Raw genomic sequence first — 23,611 nt, 5'->3', positions numbered from 1 at the left:
TTATTTGCACTACCACGCTTCCTTAAGCTAAAGCCATCAGGATTCATTGATGGGAAGTAAATAAATATGAATGTGAACATTTTCCACAATTAATGTCGCCTAAAACATTTCAATAAAAGTAAGACATTGTAAAATTAAAGAATGAACTGAATCATAAAATAACAATAGTTTCACTAAAAAACACAAGACTTGAATGCGGAACTCAATTCTTATATATTGGAGATGTAGGTTTTACTCATTTAAATGGTTATCACAAATATATCAGAAGTTTGTATCAGCAGAGAGTAACTACACGTATAGTTAATGAAACTATGAGGTTGGTGAACGAATTAATTTGATTTGTGAAGAATTATGATGAGATGAATTGATTTGAGTTTAAAGAAGTTGTGAGGTAGGTGATTTGTTAGGTCTGTGAATCATATTTGCATTCAAATTTTGAAAGGAGTTATGAATTTTGATTAGATGGAAAGTGATGAGGGAGGTGAAAAGTAGTATAAATCAAGGGCAAAAAAAAGATTTTGATGGAAGGCAAACCTGCAGTTGGAGAATCAATTTTCAAAAGCTAGGAATAGCAGCTTCTCCTAGAATTGATTTTCAGCAGAAAACCGTACGATAGAGAATCCACTTGGGAGAGAACCAAACAACCCAAAATTGCTTTAAGTGAACTGGACGTGCTTTTTGGCTTTCTCACCGTGCAACCAAACACTAACTTCATCCTTGTTGTCAAAAGTATTTTTCTAAGGAATTGAATCGATTCACTTTTTCCTGAATCGTATCACTCAAAGGCTCTGACTTGGAGTGAATCGATTCATGTAAGACTCGACTCAAAAATGTTTGAATCGCATCATGCAATCTCTTTGCCTTATGCTGAATCGATTCAAAGAAGTCTAAATCGTATCAATCTTCATCTTGGGCTCAGTTGAATTGATTCAACCATACACTGAATCGTATCATTCTTCATTGATCATCTGGCTTGGCTTTTGTTGTCTGAATCGATTCACACATTTGGTGAATCGATTCGCTAAGTTATTTTTGGCCGAATTTTTACACTTGCCACCCTATTCTATATAAACTCACTTCCTCATAACACCCATATTATTGAATAATTTGCATATATTCTCTCTAGGTCTCCAGAACTTATTGTACATACATTCTTAAAGATTAAACACTTTTTCTTAGAATCACTTTGTTCTTTGAGTCATAGGATTTGCTAGGGTGCTATAGTGATGGTAAGTTGGTTCTCTCAAGGAAATTTATTGAGTTTAATCAAGGTTCTAAAGTGAAGTGAATAATCACATTCCACATCAAAAGGTCTTGGGGGTTCTTTCTAATTGTTCTTGTGTCGAAGAGAATTCAATTGTCGGACATAGCATCGAAGAGCTTGAGTGAAGAGTTCAAAGGGGTGCACAGGTGATTATGGATTCGAAGATATCAATAAACACCAAATTCAAAGGTTATTTGAAGTTTGGGGGAGTGTTTATATAGGGGTTGAAGAACTAGGATATTTTCAAGGAACTCTTGTAAACACATTTGTAATTTACCATTGTTACTATTAGTGGAAGTCCTTGGAGGAGGCGTTTTCCACCAAGAAGAGTAAATATTATTAGTGCATAGTCTTAACATTTTGTCGTAGTTTTTGATTGTTCAAAGCATATTTCCAATAAGTCTAAATCTTTTCAAAACGCTTTCGAATAGTCCGCAAATTTTTAAAAGCGCTATTCACCCCCATTTAGCGTGCATCCTTATTGGCCATATCGACCAACAAATATATCCACTCCAAAGAAAGTTCTTAATCCAATGATACATCGTATTTTTATAATTTAATAGGCCATCTATAAATATGAAAGAGTAAACCAAAATGCCATGGACAATCGACATGACCAAACTACACTCTGCCCATAATTGATAAAAGCCAATTTTTACCTTCATTCTGTCAACAATTTCCTAGAAGTGAATATATTTAGGCTTCCCTTGAAATATTGGATAGCCTAAGTATTGAAAGGGGATGACACCAGGCGAGAAACCACTAAGATGAGCTAGCATAAATTTGCATTTAGTAGTCATAGCACATGTGAACAACTTACTCTTATCAAAATTCAACTTTTGACCATAAGTCTTAACATAAAAATGCAAAATGCGTAATAGACATCCAATATTTTTCTTGGAACCGGTACAAAAAATAAGAATATCATCCGCATAAGAATATGAGCCAGTAATGACATACCCCTGTAGTAAGACATAGTAAACATGGATCTAGAAACACGGGTAAACTCAATAACTCTACTAAAAATTTCCTCAGCAAGAAAAAAAAAAAAACAAAGATAGCGGATCACCCTGAAGCACCCTTCATTTGCAAGGAAAATAACCAATGACATTACCATTCACCAAAATATAAAGTCGGGAAAAATGCAAAATAGAAGATATCCAATCACCAAATACATGTTTAAAAATAAATCTTTTCAGCACTAATAACAAAAACATCCACGATAAAGTATCAAAAGCTTTTTTAATGTCAACCTGTATAGCCATATTACCATAAAATTGCTTCTATTCTAACAATTTAATAGCTTCAGAAGCCACAATCCCACAATAAGAGATATTACGAACTCGAACAAAACCTCTCTGGTTAACTAAAATAATGCGCATGCGGACAATTCCTAGCCTATCAACTAAGATTTTAGTAATAATTTTGAACTGTAAATTATGGAATTCTAAGGTTACGTTTCAATTAAATCCCTCAATGTTGAACCATATTTAATAACCACTAGATTAATCAAATCCATACATCCTAATATACACCTTATACATTGGATCACGCACATCTTAATTTTCCTCATTCTCCCCCTTCCCTCTTTGCTCCAAAACCGCCATTCCATCACCACCATCACTTCTATATTGTTAACATTTCATGGGGTGCTTGTGGTGGTAGCCATGGAGAAGATTAAGCAAGTATTTCTCCAATATAACTAATAAATTTGATATTGGTAAAATGATTGTCCTTGTTTCACCGACATGCACTTCATTCTTCAATTTAAATGTTTTGTTTAAAATAAAAATGCAGAAAGCGATATTGTAATGAATTGGAAAAAAATGACTTTTATTCATTCTCACTTTGTTTTAGTTCTAATCCACTGAACGTTATAAAAACTAAAAAATTATCTATATATGTTGTAACACCCCGTATTTAAAAAATTTTGAAAAGTAGTGTGACATGCCCGTTCGTGTTTAACTCTGATTATTTATTATTATTATTAAGTTTGGGATAACGGGGTGTTACATATGTGATTCCACTATTACACATGCCAAGACTTGACGAACACTACCACAAAGTTCAATTTGAGAAAAATAAGAGAGTGGATGTTTAGTTTTTTTCCAACCACAACATCTTTCATGTATGCTTGACAACCACTTATGAATATTTCAGATCTCCTATGGATGATTCGGTGAAGCATTTGCGTATATACTAATAGGGGAGATATAGGAGGTGTGATTGTGTGTGAAAATTTTAAAATGCATTGATTACAATTTCGCTAATGAGAAGAATAATCTTCTTAATCATGAGTTGTTCATACCTATATTGATATATGTTTAGTGGTAAAACATTTGTTGCATAAACATAAATTAGATCATAAACTAGCTACCATATTATATGAAAGAATGAGATTTTAATATAAGTAAGGGAAAATGCCACGTGGATTTAATGTGTGCATTACAATAGGCATGTAATTAGACGCATCGTGCTTGTAACCTTCCACATTAATTTGCAGTACGAGCGTGCAAATTTGTGCATGTATGTTTGCCTTTTTTAAATCCTACAATATGACTTGTTTATTTTGAAAACAGATATAAACATAACTAAATAGTATTCAAAGAACATATGAAAATCCAAGATACAAAACTATCAAATTAAAATCCATACAAAGCAAGCAAACATAAAATACTAACATAAGTCTAATAGCAACTTCGGGAGGTTTAAACTCATGAGTAATAAACACCAAAACACTTCAGTTTTTCATCAAGAGGTTTATTTTAGGGTTCGGACCCACTCATCAAAGCTACCACCATATTTTCTTATATACTCTATACTAGGTTTCATATCAATAGATAATTTCAGGGAGAGCTTCGGATATGACCGTAAACATGCAGTTGCTACTACTTCATCCCATGAGCAGTCATCTAAAAACCAAATTGTAATATTATTCATAACTCCTCCATTTAATATTAAGTACTTAACAAATTCAAGTTCAAACTCTCCACCTTTGCATCCCTTCATACAAACATTCTTTAGGTTGTAGCTGACACACCTACACGGGTCTCTTTTCAGCCAAAACAAACCTCCGGGGTAAGGAAGACAATCATTGTCATTTTGATCATAGTATTCCAAATTGACCTAGAATGTGAGGGTTAAATGTCAAAAAAAATATAGTTAAGCATAATGACTGCAATCATGATCAAACTAAAATAAAAAATACGAAAAATCTCATATATATATATATATATATATATATATGTGTGTGTGTGTGTGTGTGTGGGGGGGGGGGGGCTAAATTAATTATAAGCATACCTGATTATTTATTTGAAGATTCATTAGTTGGGGGCAAGACTTGAGTGCAAAAGAAAGAACTATGGCATTTCTATTACCATTCAATTCAAAATCCAGGCAAAGGGTAACCAAATTTTTAAAGATACTTTCCATGCTAGAACCTCGATGACCCTAAGACAATCATAAAATATAATTATAAAACAAATAGACATAAATGTTCATAAACTATAGTAATGTTACATTTTGATGATCCAACCAAAACTTCGATTCTTTATATAAATATTTGGTTGTTATAAAATTTAATTACAATTACTTAATGATCTAAATAATAGATACTCATGATAGGTCAAAAATTAAAATATAATTGTCTATTTTTTATATGATATTTTTCTAAGCCACAAAATCAAATTGCACAGATAGTTTTCTAACTCTAATCAATATTTATAGCATGAGGAAGGTTTTATTACTATTGGTGTTGATGGCAATCTATAGGTTACCAATTGGTGTTCATCCTAAGCATTAAATAGATACCATAAACAACAAATTTTATTATCCAATCACAATTACTCAATTAGTCCACATATAATAAGCTGTGAACTATTTATATGGAGTTTTTCCCAATAAGCGTGATTTTTTGTGATGGCTCAAAAGGGAATCATACTTACATTAGGGATATTAAAGTTTAATCATTATCTTTGGCTCACCTGTAAATCTTAATGTTTGCATCTATGTACATGATTGTAACATCCAATTGTAATTGAATATGAACCATATATTAAATTTTATATATATCCTAGTAGACTTGTAATGCAACAGAAATTTAAAACATTAGATTACATGCACCACTATTAACTAGAAAGAAATGTAATGTACGCATCAATCAAAAAATTGACATTGCTTAGCTTCCAAGTGAAGTATGGAAGAGGAAACACTTACCAAAATACCACCACAAATTTCAATAATATCCCTTGTTGTCAAAAGCTTGCATCCATCTATATAAACTTTTTGTCTAAGCATTTGAACATTATTGTAAGCACGTAGAACCCGAAGTTTTGGGGTCTCTAAGATCAGATCTTCATGATTACAAATAACGGAGTCAAACTCTATGACTTCCATGTTAAATGCAGAAATCAAAATCCTACGCTCGTTCACATCACAAATCTTAATATATTTAAGGCTTGGACTTACAATCTTAACCTCATCTGTTAAGAAATCACATTTCTCAAGGATAAGATTTTCAAGGGACGAACAATGAGAGAGAATATCATGAAAAGTGTTTGATATAATATGCACTTTGTTAAGAGTGAGAGTATTCAAAATCTGTTGGGGATTAAGGGAGGGTGTAGTTAAAAAATGATAGTTCTTCAACTCAAGAACCTTAAAACTGGAGAAAACCTCAAAAGGTAAATCAATGGTTGAAGCAGCGTTCCTTTCAATCATGTCTGGTATTCCTCCGTAACGATAATCACATGAATCACGTTCTATTGAAACCTTCATCACCCTTTTTTCTAGTAAGTTCCTCATCCACCCCACAACATCCCCACTTACACAACTCTCAGGCAAGTGTCTAATGCTACAACTCTTCAAGGGACCAATATGATTGTCAATATTTGATGTAATCATCATGGCTGCTTCAGCAAAAAGTTCGTCACTTTCCAGATCTACCTGTTACGCATAAATTCCAAATATATATATCATATTTGAAAAGCCTTTAGGATTAAAGTTCATCTATTTTATTAGAAAATGGAAGCTAAAATATGTAATCATATTCTCTCCAATTTTTCATAGTTCATTCTCCATTAAATATGAACCGTTTGATTAATCTAATTATTGAGATATTTATAATTTTTTGTGAAGATTATCTAATGGCTTGTCTAGAGATATAAAGGGACTAGACACGATCAACAAGAAAAAAACAATCATAAATTAAAAACCTAAAGTTTATAGTAAAAAACACATAACTACTTTTACATGAATTTTTATAACATTGTACCTTACGTTGCCCAGTCACTGCAAGGTAGAAGTTTAGTCTGGAATTTTGATTGTTTTCTTTGATCAATGATTTTAACATTTGTCTTTGGTCAAAATTAAGGCTAGGAGTGTGTTTCCACAATGATTCCCATCGCTTGGATAGCACACTTGTTCTCACGACTTCCATGTAAGGAAGTGGAGAAATTATATTAGCTAGAAGTGCATCAGGAAGATTGCTGATCAAATCTTCTTCTTCCTCCATCACTCTGATTTGTGTCCCTTCTCCTTCAGCCATTTTGTGTCTTCTTCTTTTGTCGGATGATCTTAGCCTGCAATATGATCTTATATATTAGATTTGTAACATTTACTATCCTTAGTAAGAAATGATAAGAGAACAACAAGTTGTTAAACGGAATTTGTGTTTACCTTTAAAAGACAACACGAATTTCATTTTTTCTTTCTCTATCATATGAAAGATTACAAAAACCAAACCTTATCTTTTTATAGGTAAAAACCATATATTGTAGTCAAACCCATAATAAATAGCACCATTTATTATTATTATTTGATCAATTCAGTCAGCACTTAATTTAACAATTTAATTAATGAATTTGTATTTTGAATATAATGTTCATAATAATTTAACTTTTTTATTGCCTTTTTTTTTACGGTAACATTTTTATTACCTAAAAAACACTATTATTAATATTCGGTCAAATTAGTGTGTGAATTTAAACTTTAATTTCAAACATTCATGATATTTTATTATTAATATTCTTTTTTTAGATTATCATTCACTACATTGAGTCAAAGTTAATTTCAAAATTTAATTAATGCAAATAAGTAAGTATACTTTTATATTATTTTTTTGACCAATTATACTTTTATATTTAAGTTCCCTAAATAAACGTATTTGCCAAAACTAGTAGAAATAATAAAGTAAAAAATTATCTCTTGATTGAAAATTTTGTTGAGATCTTGTTTCGACAATAACAATATCCATATCAACTACAAAGAGATTTCTTTGCAAAAGTTGTTTATACCTAAAAATCATTATCATGTTAGCCAACACCCCCGTAGATAACCAATTAAGGTTTACGGAAACATTCCTCTAATCGGATAGAAGGTTAGATTAAGACTATGATAGTTGAGTAATGGAAAACTGATTATTTCTCAAGTCTACAAACTAAGTATGTGGGTCTCGAAGCTTTCATGAGGCTCTAACAGAAAACTCTTCTCTATGTCATGGTTCGACGAGTCCTAATCAATATCGAGGTCTAAGTTCACATCATCTCTAAGCTCACTAATATGTTAGGTAACCCGCAGTGACTAACTAATAACATTTTACCCAAACAGATCAGTGTCATTCCAGACGACACTAGAATTTAAGGATGTATGTATTTTCTTAAAAATTTCAAACGGAACATTTTATTGAATATTTCAATTCTTATGAGAGACCTTAGAAAAACTCAGTAATTTATAGAATAATTTTTTTGTTCAAACAATTTACCAAAATAGTTTTGTTTGAACATCTATGTAAAATCACCCGAAACTAAGTAAAAATAATGGGTTAATAGGTCTTTACCCTCTGTAATATGTGTCATTTCTGGTTTTCCCCCTGTAATTTTTTTTTATTTACCCCCCTAATAGGCTAAACAAAAACGAAAATTTCTTAAAAAAATAAAATAAAATTGATTTTTGTTTGGTCTATTAGGGGGATAAATCAAAACTATTTTTTTTTACAGGGGGTAAATAAAATAGAAATTACAGGGGAAGCCGAAAATGACCTATATTACAGGGGGTAAAGACCTATTAACCCAAAAATAATTACTCTGACCAATTTTCAAAAGAGTCTCCTTGTGTCAGCATTATTTAGTAGAGACTTCAGCTTCGTTAGCTGGACTCAAATTCAGTGACAAAATATTTCACCAGACAATAGCTCAGACATTTAATAAATCATATCGACGGTTGATGACATGACATTTAACATTATTCTTAGCATGTTTTTCGGTCTATTTTAGTAGATTTTACCTGCGTATTAGATCAATTGTCTATGATTTTAGTACATTTGTAATGTTTTCTATATTTGAGTTTGTAATTTTATTCTTCCCGAAAGATAGCAATTTTAAGGGGTTCTTGAAATAATTCATTAAGAAATCAAGCAAATCAGGTAAAGCAGGACCTCTGAAGATTATTGGGCTTTGGGAGGATGAAGAATGAAGATTCAACAGGCCTCAAAAGACTCTACAAATGGAGGAATTTTGTTCCCAAATTCCAACACAACTTAACTATGAAGAAAACACTTCAACATGCAAAGAATATAGGAAAACAGGAAAGTAATGCACTAAAGCGCCCGACGCACAACAGGAGGCGTGCGTCGCCTTAAAGTAATGAACTAAAGCGCATGGCGCATGCCTGTAGGCGGAAGGCGCCTAAAAGTCTAAGGCACATACCCTCAGGTGCAAGTAGCATGGTGACTAGCGAAAAAAGTCACTTTTACTGACTTTTCACCCCTGGAAGCCCATGATTTTAGACCAAGTTAGGTGGAAACTTTCCCTATGAATAACAACCTTTCTCATTCATAATTTCTCGTTCATAACTAGATCAGTTCAAGTGGAAGGCTATTATAGGAGCCAAGGAGGAGTTCAATCTTCTCCTATCTTTTCTAGGGTATGTGTCTATCTTTTAGTATGTATGTCTTAGTTATCATGTGTAAATAGATATTTATAGGTTATGGTTCTAAGATGAACCTCTGTTTACTTTTGTTGGTTAATTATTTAATTTAATGTCGTTTTATTTTAGTTTATTTTATGTTCGCTATTAAGTTTTATTTAGGATTAATTTATTTTGACGAAGTGCAACCCTAGATTAGATACTTAGGTCATGACAGGGCTTTAACATTGTTATTACTATTTAGATGCTTATATCTTCATATTTATGTCCTTATACAAGTAATTATCTGTCTAGGAAGTAAGTGGTTAGCAAACTAAACGACATATACCGAATGAGAGTTGACCCTAGTAGTAAGTACTTAGGAAGTGACATTACAAATATTCCTTAAAATCTGTTGAACCTGGGATATAACTAGTTTAGTAATTAAGAAAATAAGCTTCGAAGGGAATAAACCTAGTAAGGCCATGTCCTCTACCTCTAGGTAAGGTAGACGTTGATAGGGATTTTCATTTGTAGAACTATAGTAGTTAATTTAGATCGAGTCAGCATTGCATCTAAGTTTACAAAATTAAAACTAATAATACAGTAGATATCATCGGAAACCAGAAATTAAAACCTTATACGAAGCTTTCATATTCACGTATATACAAATACATCCACATAGTTTCAAGAGACATGAATTTTCAAATTATGCGTAATGAAGAAAATAATGAATACCTACGTGTAATAGATTGCACGACATAATCTTATATGCAGCGAACAAATTAAAACAAAATAACAAACCCAAATTATATAATTTAGGGTTCATATAGATAAGGTTCATGATCCAATAAATCAAACATGAAGACTGCTCTGATACTACTTGTTAGAAATTTAGGTATAAATATAAAGAGATTTCATAATACATGTTTAATAATTGTGAATCAATAACGGAAACAAATAAAATATTGAACATAATTATGATCGGATCGACAACATGTTTGATTTATCAAGATAACAATAATTAGGTATTAAGAATACCTGGATGAAGTTTGATGACAACCCTCTCAACAACAACGATCTGAATCAGAGAGGAGAAACCGTGATCCGAAATACACAACATCGGGTTAGCGGCGGCTAAATTTGGTTCTTCCTCAACCGATACATTTATCCTTCAAGTTCTCTTCAGACAGAGAGAATATAGAGTTTTGTCGTGTATTGGGGACCATAGCATTTATATCGAATGACCATTAGGGTTTCTCATTATTCTGTTGATGGGTCATTCTGACATTCACTCATTCCCATTGAGTCCATATCAATTAATTAAATATTTAATTAATTATCCAATTAAAAGTCTAATAGTCTTATTACTTAATTTTATCACTAATCAATAAATAGCTAATATAATAACTTGTTCAAAAAAATAAATAGCTAATATAATAATTATTATTATTACGATATTTGTCCACATATTCCTATCGAAATGTAATTAAATAATAAAATATTCCAACATAAATTGCATACATCTTGATGATAACGCATCTTCTCTAAACTATTGGGGTATTATTATATTTCTTTATCATTTCGTCTATCTATCAAAAAAAATTATAACATATATTTTGAAACAGATGGAGTAATGTTTTAGAAATGATATTGGAATCTATCTGCTTAACCCTATGAATATTCCCTCCTACTTTGTATTTTTAATCAATTATCTCTTAGAAATTTTTCCCCTTCCTGTAAAATTTATTCTCTCCTAATTGTATTTTCCAATTAATTCTTGCAATAAATATATAAGCAACTTTCAGTAAAAACAATTGTTAACGTGAAGTGATCAATTGAGTTAAAAAAATTTATCTCCTATGAAAAGGAACCTATAGAAAACAAAAAGAAAAAGTATTTTCACTTTTGTGATTTCACCTTTAGTTATCACGAAGGATTAAGAAAAAGTTATTAAGGTGGATCGATCAATTGAGTGCGCTAAAGGATAACACATAATGTATATCAATATCAATGAACATAATTCATTGATATACTCAAGAGATTATTTTTTTTGACAAGTTATACTCAAGAGATATTTAACTATTATTTAATATTTTGAAAGGATTGATAATTGATATTAGGCTAAAATATAGTTTTGATCCCTGCAAAATATTTTGTTTTAGTCCCTGTAAAATAAATTGTTGTTTTTGGTCCCTGCAAAATATTTTGTTTTTTAAAATAGTCCCTCCAGGGACTATTTTCAAAAGTAAAATATTTTGCAGGGATCTTTTTAAAAATCAAAAGATTTTGCAGAGACTATTTTTCTAATAAATAGGTTCAATCATCACAAAAGCGAGGACACGTACCAAAACCAAAACGAGGCATATTTGCAGGGACCAAAAACAAACAAAAAATTATAAGGATTGAAACCAAAACGAGACATATTTGCAGGGATCAAAACTATATTTTAGCCTTGATATTATAACTCATTGATGTACTAAAGAGACTTTTGTTTTTTGGTTACAAAAGAGATATTTAATTATCAATTTGTTTTTTGGAAGGAGTTTTAAGTTCAAGAAACTAATTGAGTAAAAAAAATTAATATAAAGTAAATAGAAATGATTTCTTTTATATTATAAATTGATCAAAAAAATTTCTAGTTATTTGTCAAATGCAAAAGAGGAAAAAATATGGCTGAATTTATCAACTTTGTTAGTGTTATCATTCTCTTGATTTCCCTATTTTTTGTCATAGTCAATGGTGGTACGTAATTTTTCTCATTCTTTTGAAAAAGTTGGTTTAATCTTTTCGTTCCTTTTTTTAACATGCCTTTATTTGTGTTGATTACATCGCAGAATTTGAAAATTACTGCACTAAAGATAGTGATTGTGAGTCTTACTGTCCCAATCCAAAATATGGGAAGTGCTTGGACAATAAATGTATATGCCAGTTAATATGGATGGGGTATGGTTAAGATTTAAGATGGAAATGATAGCCTTTTCTTGGCAATTACTATCGGATTCTACTCACCAAAATTTGCTTAGGAAAAAGCTTCTTTTATTTTATTTTTTAAAATATTTCAGTGGTACTTCATCTGTATTTTTATTTTTTTTTATTCCTGGTGAAGTGAAGTGTCATCTGGAATTTTTCTTTTCAGGTGCCACGGTAAGAAAAATGGTTTTTGGTAAGAACTTATGTCATTGAGAAAAATACAATGTTGTTGTAAAATATCGGTCCCTATTTATAAGATTCTTTTAATAAATTCACGGGAGTCAATAAAATTTATATTTGTATTAAATTTGTTTGTAATTATTATTTTTTACAATTTTATCATTTAAGAGAAAGAGTTTGTTTATGTTTTCAACATGTTATTTATTGTTGACGGTAGAAAAAATGTATAATAAATAAAGGTATGTAAGTAAAAAAATAATTAATGTAGTTTAAAATAACAAGGGGGGTCTTATAAAAAGAGACAAAAAAAATTTCACAAAATGATACTACCTCCGTCCCTAATTATAAGACCTTTTTGAAAATTTGTTGTCCCTTTTTATAAGACTCATTGCTATTTCCAACTACATTAATTATTTCTTTACACACATACCCCTATTTACTATACATCTTTTTCTTCGATAAGCATCAAATAGCAAATTGAAAACATAAACTAACTATCTCTCTCTAAATGATAAAATTGTAAAAACAATAGTGATTACAAACAACTTTAATACAAATATTCATTTTCTTACTTTTCGTGATTTTGACAAAAGGGTCTTATATATTAGAACGAATGTAGTATTAAAATTAAGAACGAAGGTAGTACAATTTTTAGCAAAAACAAATATCGTTACATATCGCGGCTATAAGTATTGTTATGAAATGTTAGACCCATAGTTTATTATAATAACTAGGTTGACATTTACAATTTATTTTTTTGTCATGTATTGCTTTTCTAGCCGTTTGTTTGGTGAAACTTTTTTTTGTTATTTAAGATTTTTTTTCTTTCTTTCTTTTTGAATAGGTCATTTAACTATCCAATTTTTTTTAAAAGCCAAAATAGGAAATAAATTAAAAAAGATCAGGAAGTACAAGACTGTTGGACATATACCTAACCCCACAAAAAAACAACTCGCAGGGGGATACAACAAATCAGCACATAAGTGTTATAAAAAGGACATAGCTTTAAAGAATCACTACCATGGACAATCCAGCGAATCTAGGTGTGGGCTTAAAACCGAATTGCAAAAAACCGCAGAGTGAGCATTCTAGGCTTCTAAGAGGCGTATAGATCAACTGCCAATACATAAACGACCCTAGTTCCAACAACTCCCTTTTGAAAGAAGCAAGCTAAAAGCCCTTTCGGGCTAAACCAACCAATTATGAACTGAAGCACACAAAGGTCTTGTTATCACGGTGCACCAACGATGCAAGAAACAACCGCAACAGATAATGTCCTTAAGGTACGATAAACAACAACTACCGTCAACATGGAGCGTCTACGCACCAAACCCTTTCGAGCACATCAACACAGAACTAGAGAACTCATCTCAACCCCAAAAAAAAACCAGGTTTAAGTTTTACGAACCAAATAATTCGAGACAAGGACCGCCCATCTTCATCTTCCTGTAGCAAAAAAGAAAAACAAAGCAGAAACAACAACAAAAACAAAAACCGTCGGAGCCCAATCCCTTAGGCAGACCGCCCAAGACCACTACACGAGCCACCTCACCAACCTACCATGAACCTTGTGACGGACGAACAAAAAGATCCTGACGAAGGAGGATTAATCACGCTGGAAAGAGAGGGTACAACAACCAATGGGAAACCTGCAAAAGGAAATCGATAGATCTGGATCTACATACCACAATCGACAACAAAAGCGGCGGTGCCGCCACCTAGCTCCGCCACCCCGGACCAGAACCAACAAACAGACATCCAAACCCAAAATCTGATGTAACAACCGCAAAAACTCGAATCTGACGGAGAGAAGTTGATCCGGAAAGAAGGACGACGACAAGAAAGAGGGGCACCAGTGGCGTGGAGAAGAACCCATCGCACCACAACCACAGAAGCTACATGATGAAGGTTGGTTTGGATTTGGCGAGGAGGAAAGGTAAAGTGGGTTTGGGGTTTATTTGTAGAGAAAAGGGAGAGAACGATTATTTTAGAGAAGTTAGACCCTAATTTGTTTTTTTGTGAAACTTGTCGAAAATGGTTGTAGTAAATGTACTTGTATAAAGAAATGTTCTACTATTTTTCACAACAAGGTGCTAAGTGATTCATATTCATATTGATTCCAAAAAAAAAAGTGATTCATATTGTTGTGAAAAATGTGAAAATAATTTTACTCCTGATTTAGTGAAATCAGGTCAAATATATCTGTTTTTTTTTTTTTTTTAAATTTCTTCTTGATTCTAATCATTTTTAACTTCCTCATCGAGACTCTTGCAAGCTTCTAGATTTTTCCCGCATATTTCATAATCAATGTTTCTAATACTACATCACTTCCCTTTTCTTTTTTTTCCCTGGGTTTTCATTTTTTTTTTCTTTTTTTGTTGTTCCGTGAAAGTTTCGTTTTTCCTTGCATTGTTTCACTTCCATTGTTGGAATTTTTGCTTCCTCAGAATTCATCTCTAACAACATGACTGGATCTTCATCTTTTGCACCAGATTCCACTTTCACTTGGTTCTTTATTGGATGTCTATTCTTTGCTTTCTTCTTCATTTGAATTCTTTTCTTTTTTTACTTTTTTCTCATTTCTCCTCTTTTCTTCCACCACCTATGCTCCTTCTTTTTCTTAGGAACTAAGGTGCAGCTTCTCATTGTCATCACTTCCTCAATTTCTCGAAGTTCACCTTCCTTCTTTGGTATCTCGATTTGTGCAATCAAAGAAGTTGGTTGACTTACCTGTTGTTCGGTCTTATATCATGCTCACTTTCAGTTGCCTTTTGCCTTCTTTCTTGGCACGCTTCCCCATGACAACCATCTTCCACATTTCTCTTCTTTAATACTCAATCTAAGCAAGTTGTGTAGAAATATTCCCAATTTGAGTCTCTAAGTTCTTTATTGAAGCTTTGGTGTTTCTTTGAGATTCATCATGATTCTTCAAGATTGATTAAATGTGACTCTAAGTAGTCTTCATGTATTGGGTTAAGACTTCTTCAAAAAGATTTTTCTTTGGGTGTTGCCACTTAGAAGTGCGTTGAGCCATTCTTTTGCTCATCCATTTAGAGAGAAGACAAAAAAAATGGTCTTTATTCGGACTCTGAAACTTCAACTGGGTTGATAATGTTGCATGCTTCAAATAAATGTTTCAGATGAGCATGACAAGAGAATTGGTTCTCCTTAAGATCGGTGAGAATATCATTTTTAATGTCAATGAAGACGGAGTTCACCAGTTGGAACCATTGGAAAACTTCATCCAGGTTGTCGATTTTATCGATGTTGGAGTCAAATAGTAAGGTACATGAATCTACACCCCACATAAAACAACTCGCAAGGATGTTAAAAACTGTCGCAGAAGAAGATTATATTATAGCAAAAATATTACTTTTATTTTGTTTTGATATATATACACATATGAGAATGGTATTTTTATTTGAGAATTTGAGAATGAATTTTGAACCTTTGGATTAAGACTTATGACTGAGATTAAAATGCTCAATCAAAAAATGTATGTGCCTCTCTCTTTCTTATAACCACGTGCACCTCTTCTTCTTCCACATACCTACAACCTTCTCATATAACCTAACACCTTCTTCTTCCATGATATAACCTAACCCTCTTCTTCTTCTTCTTCCATGTAATCTAATGGATGTGGTTAAAAGTTCTCATTTATCATATTAGATATCAGTTCTCACCAGATACGTTCCATATGTGTGTGTGTGTGTGAGAGAGAGATTTGCTAACTTAAACAAAAAAAAAAAAGAAGGTCGAACTTAACAAGTGTGCACATTTTTATTTAGACAAAAATATTATTAACCTTTATTATTTAAAACTAATAACTTTTTACCATCACTATCATTGACATAAAACACGTAGATCTCACCAATAGAAAACAATTTCAAAGTAGAAAATTCATTTAAAATAGCCAATGCCATAGAATGAGTCATAATGAAAGTCTTAATAAAAGATACATCATCAACCACTTTAGTGATCCAATTGCATTCGTTATAAACATTTTCATTTCCATCAATGTTATTAGCTGCAAAAATATTTTTCAAAGCTAAATTCAATGTATGAACCACACAAGGTGTCCAAAATGTTATTATTGCTGAGCATATGTTTGGAGACTGACTCCATAAAGATTGTTGCTGCTTTTTCAAAAGATCTTGGAATACCTTGGAAATTTAGAGCAAGATGGCATAACTGCATAACATATTGTAGAAGTATTACTTGTTCTTGTGTTCATATTCATAGAGAGGGGAACATGGTGGCAGATGCACTTGCCAAGAATGGCCAGGGACTTTCTCCACATTCCACTCAGTGGTGGCCTGCTCTTCCTCCTTTTTTGATCTCTCTTTTGTTTAGAGACAGTCAAGGACTTCCTTGTAAAGAATAGTTATGGTTTGATTCTCTGTACCCCTCCTTGGTATTTTAGAAGGGTTTTTTTTTCTTGTTTTTGTTTTGTTTTGGGATTTTTTCTTGTATTTGGTTCAAGGCTCTCCTGATTTTATATTGTATTTCTAGCTTTATCAAAAAAAAAAAAAAAACACAAGGTGTCCAAAATGGGAAATGCTTTGTATCCCGAGAAAGTTCATCCCGACTAGATCGCGAACAGTGTTGATGGGCTTTTTACTACCCTGGAGGAAGGAAGCCATTGAGGCTGTGATTAGCAGCAAAAGAATAAGAACTAACACAATAAGGATTTCTAGCAAGACGAAAAGATAAGCCACCAGAATAAAACATCCTTGCTATAGTTTCTCTAAGTTGTTTCCTATCATCAACATTAAAGGCATTTTCTATACTACTCTTTCTTCTCTTTTGTGGCACTACTAGTGGGATTTGAGACAGTTTATAGGTAGGCAATGGAACATGTTTAGGCTTTAATCTATTCTCAGCCTCTTCACATATTCTATTCAAATCAGCCAACAATATATCGGTAACCTTAGGACATACCAAAACTCCTTCACTGAAAATTTTCAATAAGTGAAATCTCACTCTAGAGTATGAACTCTTCACCTCTTATTGACAAAAGTTGCACCTCCAAAGCTTGTTTCCACATGCAGAATCATTATTCTGCACCACAGTGACAAATCTCCATAGTGGTTTACTATCATCTTAGAGTTCTTTTGAAGCAAACGAAGTAGTAACACTTTCTTCTACTGGAGGCATAACTATTAACAAAACAAACAATAATAAAACATTAACAAGAGGTTGGTATTATAACTATAAAGAAAAAAAAAAAGCAATCTAGGATTTACATATGCTGAAGACAATCATTAATAATACAAACAATCTTATTAAGAAGAAAGTAAACATTTTTTGTGAAACAAAAGAAAATATTAAAGAGAGAAGAAGATACTAAAAGGAAAAGAACAAAACATTAGAGTGCATAGAATAAAATAGGAAATAGAGCAGTAAAGAGAAGAGAAACAGAGTAGAGAATATACTGGAGGTGTTGATGGAGGTTATTGTTGTTGCTCATGTTGAGATGGAGCGATCGGCAGGTTAGAAGGACGGGAGGAAATACCGATCGCTGATGGTGAGAAACTGAGTTCCATTCCATATGTTTTTGAGATTGAGAGAGCGTGCTTCCACTTCCAAATCCAGCTTTATATATTTATATTATATGCATTTCTTATTTCTTATTTTATTATTATTATTATTCTTTAAAAAAAAATCTTGCATATGCATCGAATGAAGTATCAGTTTATTTATCTGTATTGGGGTATAAGTTAGCCGTATCCGACATGTATCAATAATTTATTTAATTTGGTAAAAAAATTAATTATCGAATACTTCTCTGATACGTGTATCGGAACGTATCGGGGGTATCACTATCGGATATGTGCCAGACAAGATTTTTCGTCATTTTTGGAATATCGGGACTTCAGAGTCAAACATTAACTATAAACCAACCATGAAAGTTATCAGTTAGCTTATCAACTAATCTAGCTTATCAACTATCCACTATTTTTACCAAACATAACCTAGTAGATTGCTTGACCAATGTCTATTAGTTAGCAAGAATAGATTATTCTTCCTAGAAGAAAAAAAGGCTTAAATGCACTTTTTACCCCTATGTTTCAAAAAGTTGCGATTTTGACCCCCTTATAAAAAAAATGGATATTTTGACCCCTAACTTTTGGTCATCTTTTGATTAGCTGATTTTGATAGAGATTATGCCAATTTTTCAGTCTCTGATGGTGTAAACTGGCATGGGGGATAGAAGGATGCTGATAAGTGGAGTCCAAACTGGCATGGTGTCCAAACTGACATGATACATGGAGTCCAAACTGATAAGTGGATCCTTCTTTAGGGGGCCAAAAGTTACATCATGCTAGTTTGGATTCCACTTATAAGTATCTTTCTATCCCCATGCTAGTTTACAACATGAGAGACGGAGAAATTGGCATAAATCAGCTAATCAATAGAGGGTTAAAAGTTAGGGGATCAAAATATTCATTTTTTTTTATAAGGGACTAAAATCGCAAATTTTTGAAACATAGGTGTGAAAAGTGCATTTAAGCCAAAAAAAAAAAAAAATCATATTACTCTTAAGGTGAAATTTGTAGCAAAAGTTAGTTTTCAATTCTTTTTTAATAGTAATAATAATAATAATAATAATTTTCGCATACATTAAAATCTTTTCCTCCAAGTCCCCAACCCAATCAGTCACCGGGGTTTTTCTTCTTCTTCCAACTCCCACGACTCTCTACTCTTCCGTTCAATCGCCGCCACCGCCAACCGTAATCCCTGCTTTCCACGCTTCCGTTCCTCTCCTTCTTCAGGTTCCCTCTCTCTCTCTCTCTCTCTCGAATTCCTCTTTCTTAACCTAATTCAAACCATTCGATGAACCAATTTACGATATCGCTTATTTTCTTAGGGCAAACTTTTATGCCCTAACAAAATCTTTATTAACGACTTTGATTAATTTTTTTCTAATTAATTACCCATTCTCCTCTTTTAATTAGTGTCTATTAATCTTTATTAACAACGCGTTTGATTAATTTGTTTGTGAATTTGTGAAGGAATTTGAATTTGAAGTAGAAGAAAGGAAAGATGGGTGAAAGGAAAGTTTTGAACAAGTATTACCCACCGGATTTCGATCCGGCCAAGCTTCCTCGTGTAAGAAGGCCGAAGAATCTGCAAATCAAGGTTCGTATGATGCTTCCGATGAGCATTCGATGCAATACGTGCGGAAATTACATTTATAAAGGTACCAAGTTCAACTCCAGAAAAGAAGATGTTATTGGAGAGGTATAATTATTTTCTCCAATATTTTTAACATGTTCAATTTTTTATTTTTTGTGTTTTGCATCTGTATTTCAGTGTTATTTGATATTGATTTTAGAGAAGCATGCTAAAGTTTGAATGTGAAGTTATTTATGTTTGAATATAGTCATGTAAAAGTAAATTGAACAATGAACTTGAATGTAAATATCGCTTTTGATTTCAAAAGCTACACATCATAGATTCAAGTCTGAATCAATTTTAGAGGCAAAATCAGGGTTTAGGGTTTAGGATATAGTCATGTAAAAATTAATTGGGCTATGAACTTGAGTGTAGAAATCACATTTGGGGTCAAAAGCTACAAATCTTAGATTCAAGTTTGAATCAATTTTAGAGGCAAAATCAATTTCAATCAACATCACTCAAACATGTCTAAATCAGTTTTATCGGATTCAAATCACTTTTGACTCTCCCTACTGTTGAACCGGAGATACACTAAATGCTACATTTAAACTATTTATTTGTCTCATATTACTTGCCCTTCTAGATTACCAATGAAGTATTACTTAGTTACTTTTTTCTATTATCATATTCTTATTTATTGCAACTCAACTCACCTAGCTACTCCTCTGACTATTACTTAACAATGGTGCTTAAGTAAATGTAAATGAAGATAATTCTTCCGTAGAAATTAGTACATTCTATATTTTCATAAGTGTGCATAATGGATGGAGTATGATTTTCTTTTTCTGAGTTGCTTGTTGCTTTGTGTGTGATTTGGTTTTTGATTATGATATTGAGTTTGTGTTATCTTGTTTGATATTTTTTGTGCAGACATATCTGGGAATTCAAATTTTCAGATTCTATTTCAAATGCACCCGGTGCTCAGCTGAACTTACCATGAAGACTGATCCGCAGAATTCGGATTATGTTGTTGAGTCTGGTGCTACCAGAAATTTTGAACCTTGGCGCGCAGAGGATGAGGAAACCGATGAAATGAAAAAGAAGAGGGAAACCGAAGAAATGGGAGATGCAATGAAGTCGTTAGAGAATAGAACCCTGGATTCCAAAAGAGAGATGGACATCCTTGCTGCACTGGATGAGATGAAGTCAATGAAGGTATGCTCATTGTTGTATCTGTAATGCATCTTGCAACATGTTTGATTATAGCTGTGCATAAATGTTTCTCTATAGATAGCTGTGCATTTATTCTTATTATAATTGTACTAATGTCTGATCAAAATCTCTTTTGTTTTCCAGTCTAGGCATGCAACTGTTAGTGTTGATGAAATGCTTGCGGCGTTGCAACGTACGGCAGCGGACAAGGTACGATAAATCTTGCTATATAATAGTATTTTCTCTGTATGAGAAGTTTCCTGTTCGAAGGAAAGGATTGCCACGCATTAAAAAAGAGGCGTAAATATAAATATCAGTTGAATCTTTTGAAATTTGTTTGACATCTAGTTTAGTTGTTACTATGAAGCAAGTTCAAACACATGGACACTAGATGACTAGACTCAACTTATGACACGACGATCATGACTATCTCCTCTTGATTGGAAAATAGTATGTTAATTGTGATGTTTAATATTTCTTCCATTACCAGAATTCGAACCCTGGACCTTTAACTCATTAAATCCCTATGCTCAATCAAGTGAGCTACACATCCCCTCACCCCTACCCCCACCCACCTACTCACTTGATATGCCTAAATGTAAATATGAGTGGGCAAAAGGATGAACAGGAGAGTATCAATATCTTCTAACTATAGCTGGAGTGGAGAGTTTCTTTTAACATTTGGTATAATCTTGTAATGCAATGCTGACATTCAAAACTTAAATTGCAGATCCATGGTTCTTAACTGAATCAGAAAGCAAACATGAAAAGCCTCTTTCCAACTTCCAAGGGTGTCCCTCTTGTATTTTCCCTATCATAACAGAGCCTTTGCTCTGTTTTCAATATTAACAAATCTTAAAACCTCTCTTCTACCCTTTCATAGAGTCCTACTATTTATACTAAATATCCTTTGTTAAACGGCTTTTAACTGTCCAAACACTCCACTTCTTCAACAATTATAACTAACTACTCTTTGGGTCCTTTGAGCTTCTGGAAGAGAAAACTTAGCTCGATGGGGAACTTAGGTTGCAAACTCTAACTCATTCCTTTTAATTGATAAACTTGAACTTCAGCAGTTTAAGACAACCACCATAAAAACCGTTCTTCTAATTGTTTCGAGTTTTGGGCTATGACATAAATTGAGCATGTAATTCTATGGCATTCTTTATTTCTTACTTTTCCATTCACCCTCTTGATATTTTGAGTAAAGCTCTGTTATTTTATGTTCTTAGGAGAAAAGAATCGAAGAAGAAGATGAAGCACTGATAAAATCAATTTTCTCGAATGTGAGTATTTCTGTCCTATACTTCCAGTTACCCTTCTTATTTTATCTACTTACAATGTCCGCTTATTCTCTTGATATTAATCTATATGGTTTGTTTTGTACTATCTTAAACAGAAGCCAGAAGTTCCTATCAGAAGAATTCGCGATGAAGATATTGAAGACGAGGAGGAATTGTTTCAGTTTTCAAATGGACATGGTGAATCATCCAATGATAATCTAAAGGTACCAAAATGTCAAGTAGTTTATATTTTGAATGACATGCTTTACTACATTTGAAAGATGTTTATATTTTGTTTTTGTTATATTAACTGCACTCTTTAAACTTGAAGTAGGGTATAAATTTTTTGTACACATAAAGATGATTAGACATTTTAACAAATATGTTGTTAAAGTTCTTTTGGATTTACAAAAATTAGCATATGTTACAAAGATGCCTAATTTCTCATTTCCACGGGATGTTAAAATCATTTAATAACTGTTTAAGCTTTGTTTGTTTATATCTTCCTGCAGAGGCAAAAAATTTCCGAAGATCTTCCTCGAAAAGCAACCGACACCCTGACAAAAGCCGGCTTGGATGATTCTGACAAACAAGGTATATGCCATTTCTTGACATGTTTTTAAGCAAAGTAATTAGATACATCAAACTTTATTAATGCATTATTATGCACTCAGTAATTAGTCATATCATCACTGCCAAGTGTATTTTATGTTGTAAATGAAGTAACACTGAGGAAGTAGTATTAATCAAAGAAATTTATCCACATTAACCATCTGTTTGACTTGCCATTGACTCTAGTTTGAATCAAGGAGACCGATCCACATTAACCATCTGTTTCTTTAATTTTATTTTTAACCATGTTTGACTTGCCATTGACCCTACTTTAACAGGATTGGGGGGGGTGGGGCATTCTCCCACCATTCACATCTGCATTGGTTCATTTTTCTCAAAAAAAAAAAACATCTGCATTGTTTCATTTTTAATTGGACTGTACCAGAAGTCTAAATACTTTTGGTGGATGGGGTTTTTATGATACCATAATAATACGGGAATTTGACACATTATGCCATCTGTTATTTATGCAGAAAAGTTGACCGCTGGTCGTCGAAAGTCTAATCCCTTGGTGACGATTGCTGTTATTAAGAAACCAGGGATATCTAATGTTAGAAGTGCTGAAGAAGACAAACAAAAGAAAAAAGAGGAAGATGATAAAACAAATACCGCCGGGGGACTACTATCTCTGTGTCAAAACTATGGAAGTAGTGATGAGGAATAGTTGTCATAAACAATTGGAATGACTATATATTCAACAGTTGCTTCCAATGGATTGTATATTGTGATTCAGAACATAGATTCCTAGTTTTCAACTTTTTGCAAATTTCATGTTGTCATATTGTTCAAGATTAATGGAGAAAAGGAAGAAAAGGAATTTGATTCAATTCTTGTTTTCCCTTTTCGTTTTTTAATGTTTGGTTACTCCTGTCTTGCTCTTCAACCTCTATTGAATTTTGTTGGAAATTTTATTGCGATGTTATCACTCTGATTCAAACCGTAGATCTGTGTTGTAATCAATACACCCTCCGGTCACTATGGTCACTATTATAAGCAAAAATCTATGTTTTAGATTCATTCATTTAATAATGCACATAGTCTTTATTATAGACCACATACATCA

The 23,611-nt window shown here is 32.6% G+C and overlaps 2 protein-coding genes and 1 long non-coding RNA gene across 4 annotated transcripts; 2 read left to right on the top strand and 1 right to left on the bottom strand.

The window, feature by feature from the left end:
• Nucleotides 1-3,846: 3,846 nt before the first annotated feature.
• LOC25487083 (F-box protein At1g80960) lies at nt 3,847-10,932 on the bottom strand. Of its 2 annotated transcripts, XM_024776252.2 has the most exons (6): nt 10,208-10,932; nt 6,537-6,843; nt 5,480-6,208; nt 4,565-4,714; nt 4,258-4,390; nt 3,847-4,176 (listed from the first exon to the last, which is right to left on the bottom strand). In XM_024776252.2, exons 2-6 carry the CDS (start codon nt 6,807-6,809, stop codon nt 4,025-4,027), a joined length of 1,437 nt encoding a protein of 478 aa, XP_024632020.1. In that variant the 5' UTR covers nt 6,810-6,843; nt 10,208-10,932; the 3' UTR covers nt 3,847-4,024. The 2 variants fall into 2 exon arrangements, with proteins under 2 accessions (XP_024632020.1, XP_013464389.2); XM_013608935.3 differs by having other exon boundaries at nt 3,847-4,390; nt 10,208-10,930.
• An 822-nt stretch (nt 10,933-11,754) lies between these two features.
• LOC25487082 (uncharacterized) lies at nt 11,755-12,446 on the top strand. The gene is made up of 2 exons (XR_003009648.1): nt 11,755-11,911; nt 12,004-12,446. It is a non-coding gene; the product is annotated as an uncharacterized lncRNA (long non-coding RNA).
• A 6,487-nt stretch (nt 12,447-18,933) lies between these two features.
• Nucleotides 18,934-23,385, top strand: LOC25487079 (splicing factor YJU2). The gene is made up of 8 exons (XM_013608931.3): nt 18,934-19,095; nt 19,336-19,564; nt 20,372-20,656; nt 20,798-20,863; nt 21,886-21,939; nt 22,053-22,160; nt 22,449-22,530; nt 23,022-23,385. The coding sequence occupies exons 2-8, from the start codon at nt 19,367-19,369 to the stop codon at nt 23,210-23,212; spliced, it is 984 nt and encodes a 327-aa protein (XP_013464385.1). The 5' UTR covers nt 18,934-19,095; nt 19,336-19,366; the 3' UTR covers nt 23,213-23,385.
• The last annotated feature ends 226 nt before the right edge of the window (nt 23,386-23,611 follow it).

This window comes from Medicago truncatula, chromosome 2 (genome assembly GCF_003473485.1).
Source record: "Medicago truncatula cultivar Jemalong A17 chromosome 2, MtrunA17r5.0-ANR, whole genome shotgun sequence".
Classification (NCBI taxonomy): Eukaryota; Viridiplantae; Streptophyta; class Magnoliopsida; order Fabales; family Fabaceae; genus Medicago; species Medicago truncatula.
This window is presented reverse-complemented; position numbering and strand designations above follow the sequence as displayed.

Coding starts and splice junctions, on each gene's coding strand:
- LOC25487083 (XM_013608935.3), bottom strand. CDS start 6,809: ATGGCTGAAGGAGAAGGGACACAAATCAGAGTGATGGAGGAAGAAGAA. Junction 4,715..5,479: donor AAATTTGTGGTGGTATTTTG/GTAAGTGTTTCC, acceptor TGATTGTCTTAG/GGTCATCGAGGTTCTAGCAT. Junction 4,391..4,564: donor ATCTTCAAATAAATAATCAG/GTATGCTTATAA, acceptor CTCACATTCTAG/GTCAATTTGGAATACTATGA.
- LOC25487079 (XM_013608931.3), top strand. CDS start 19,367: ATGGGTGAAAGGAAAGTTTTGAACAAGTATTACCCACCGGATTTCGAT. Junction 21,940..22,052: donor TAAAATCAATTTTCTCGAAT/GTGAGTATTTCT, acceptor TATCTTAAACAG/AAGCCAGAAGTTCCTATCAG. Junction 22,531..23,021: donor GGATGATTCTGACAAACAAG/GTATATGCCATT, acceptor TTATTTATGCAG/AAAAGTTGACCGCTGGTCGT.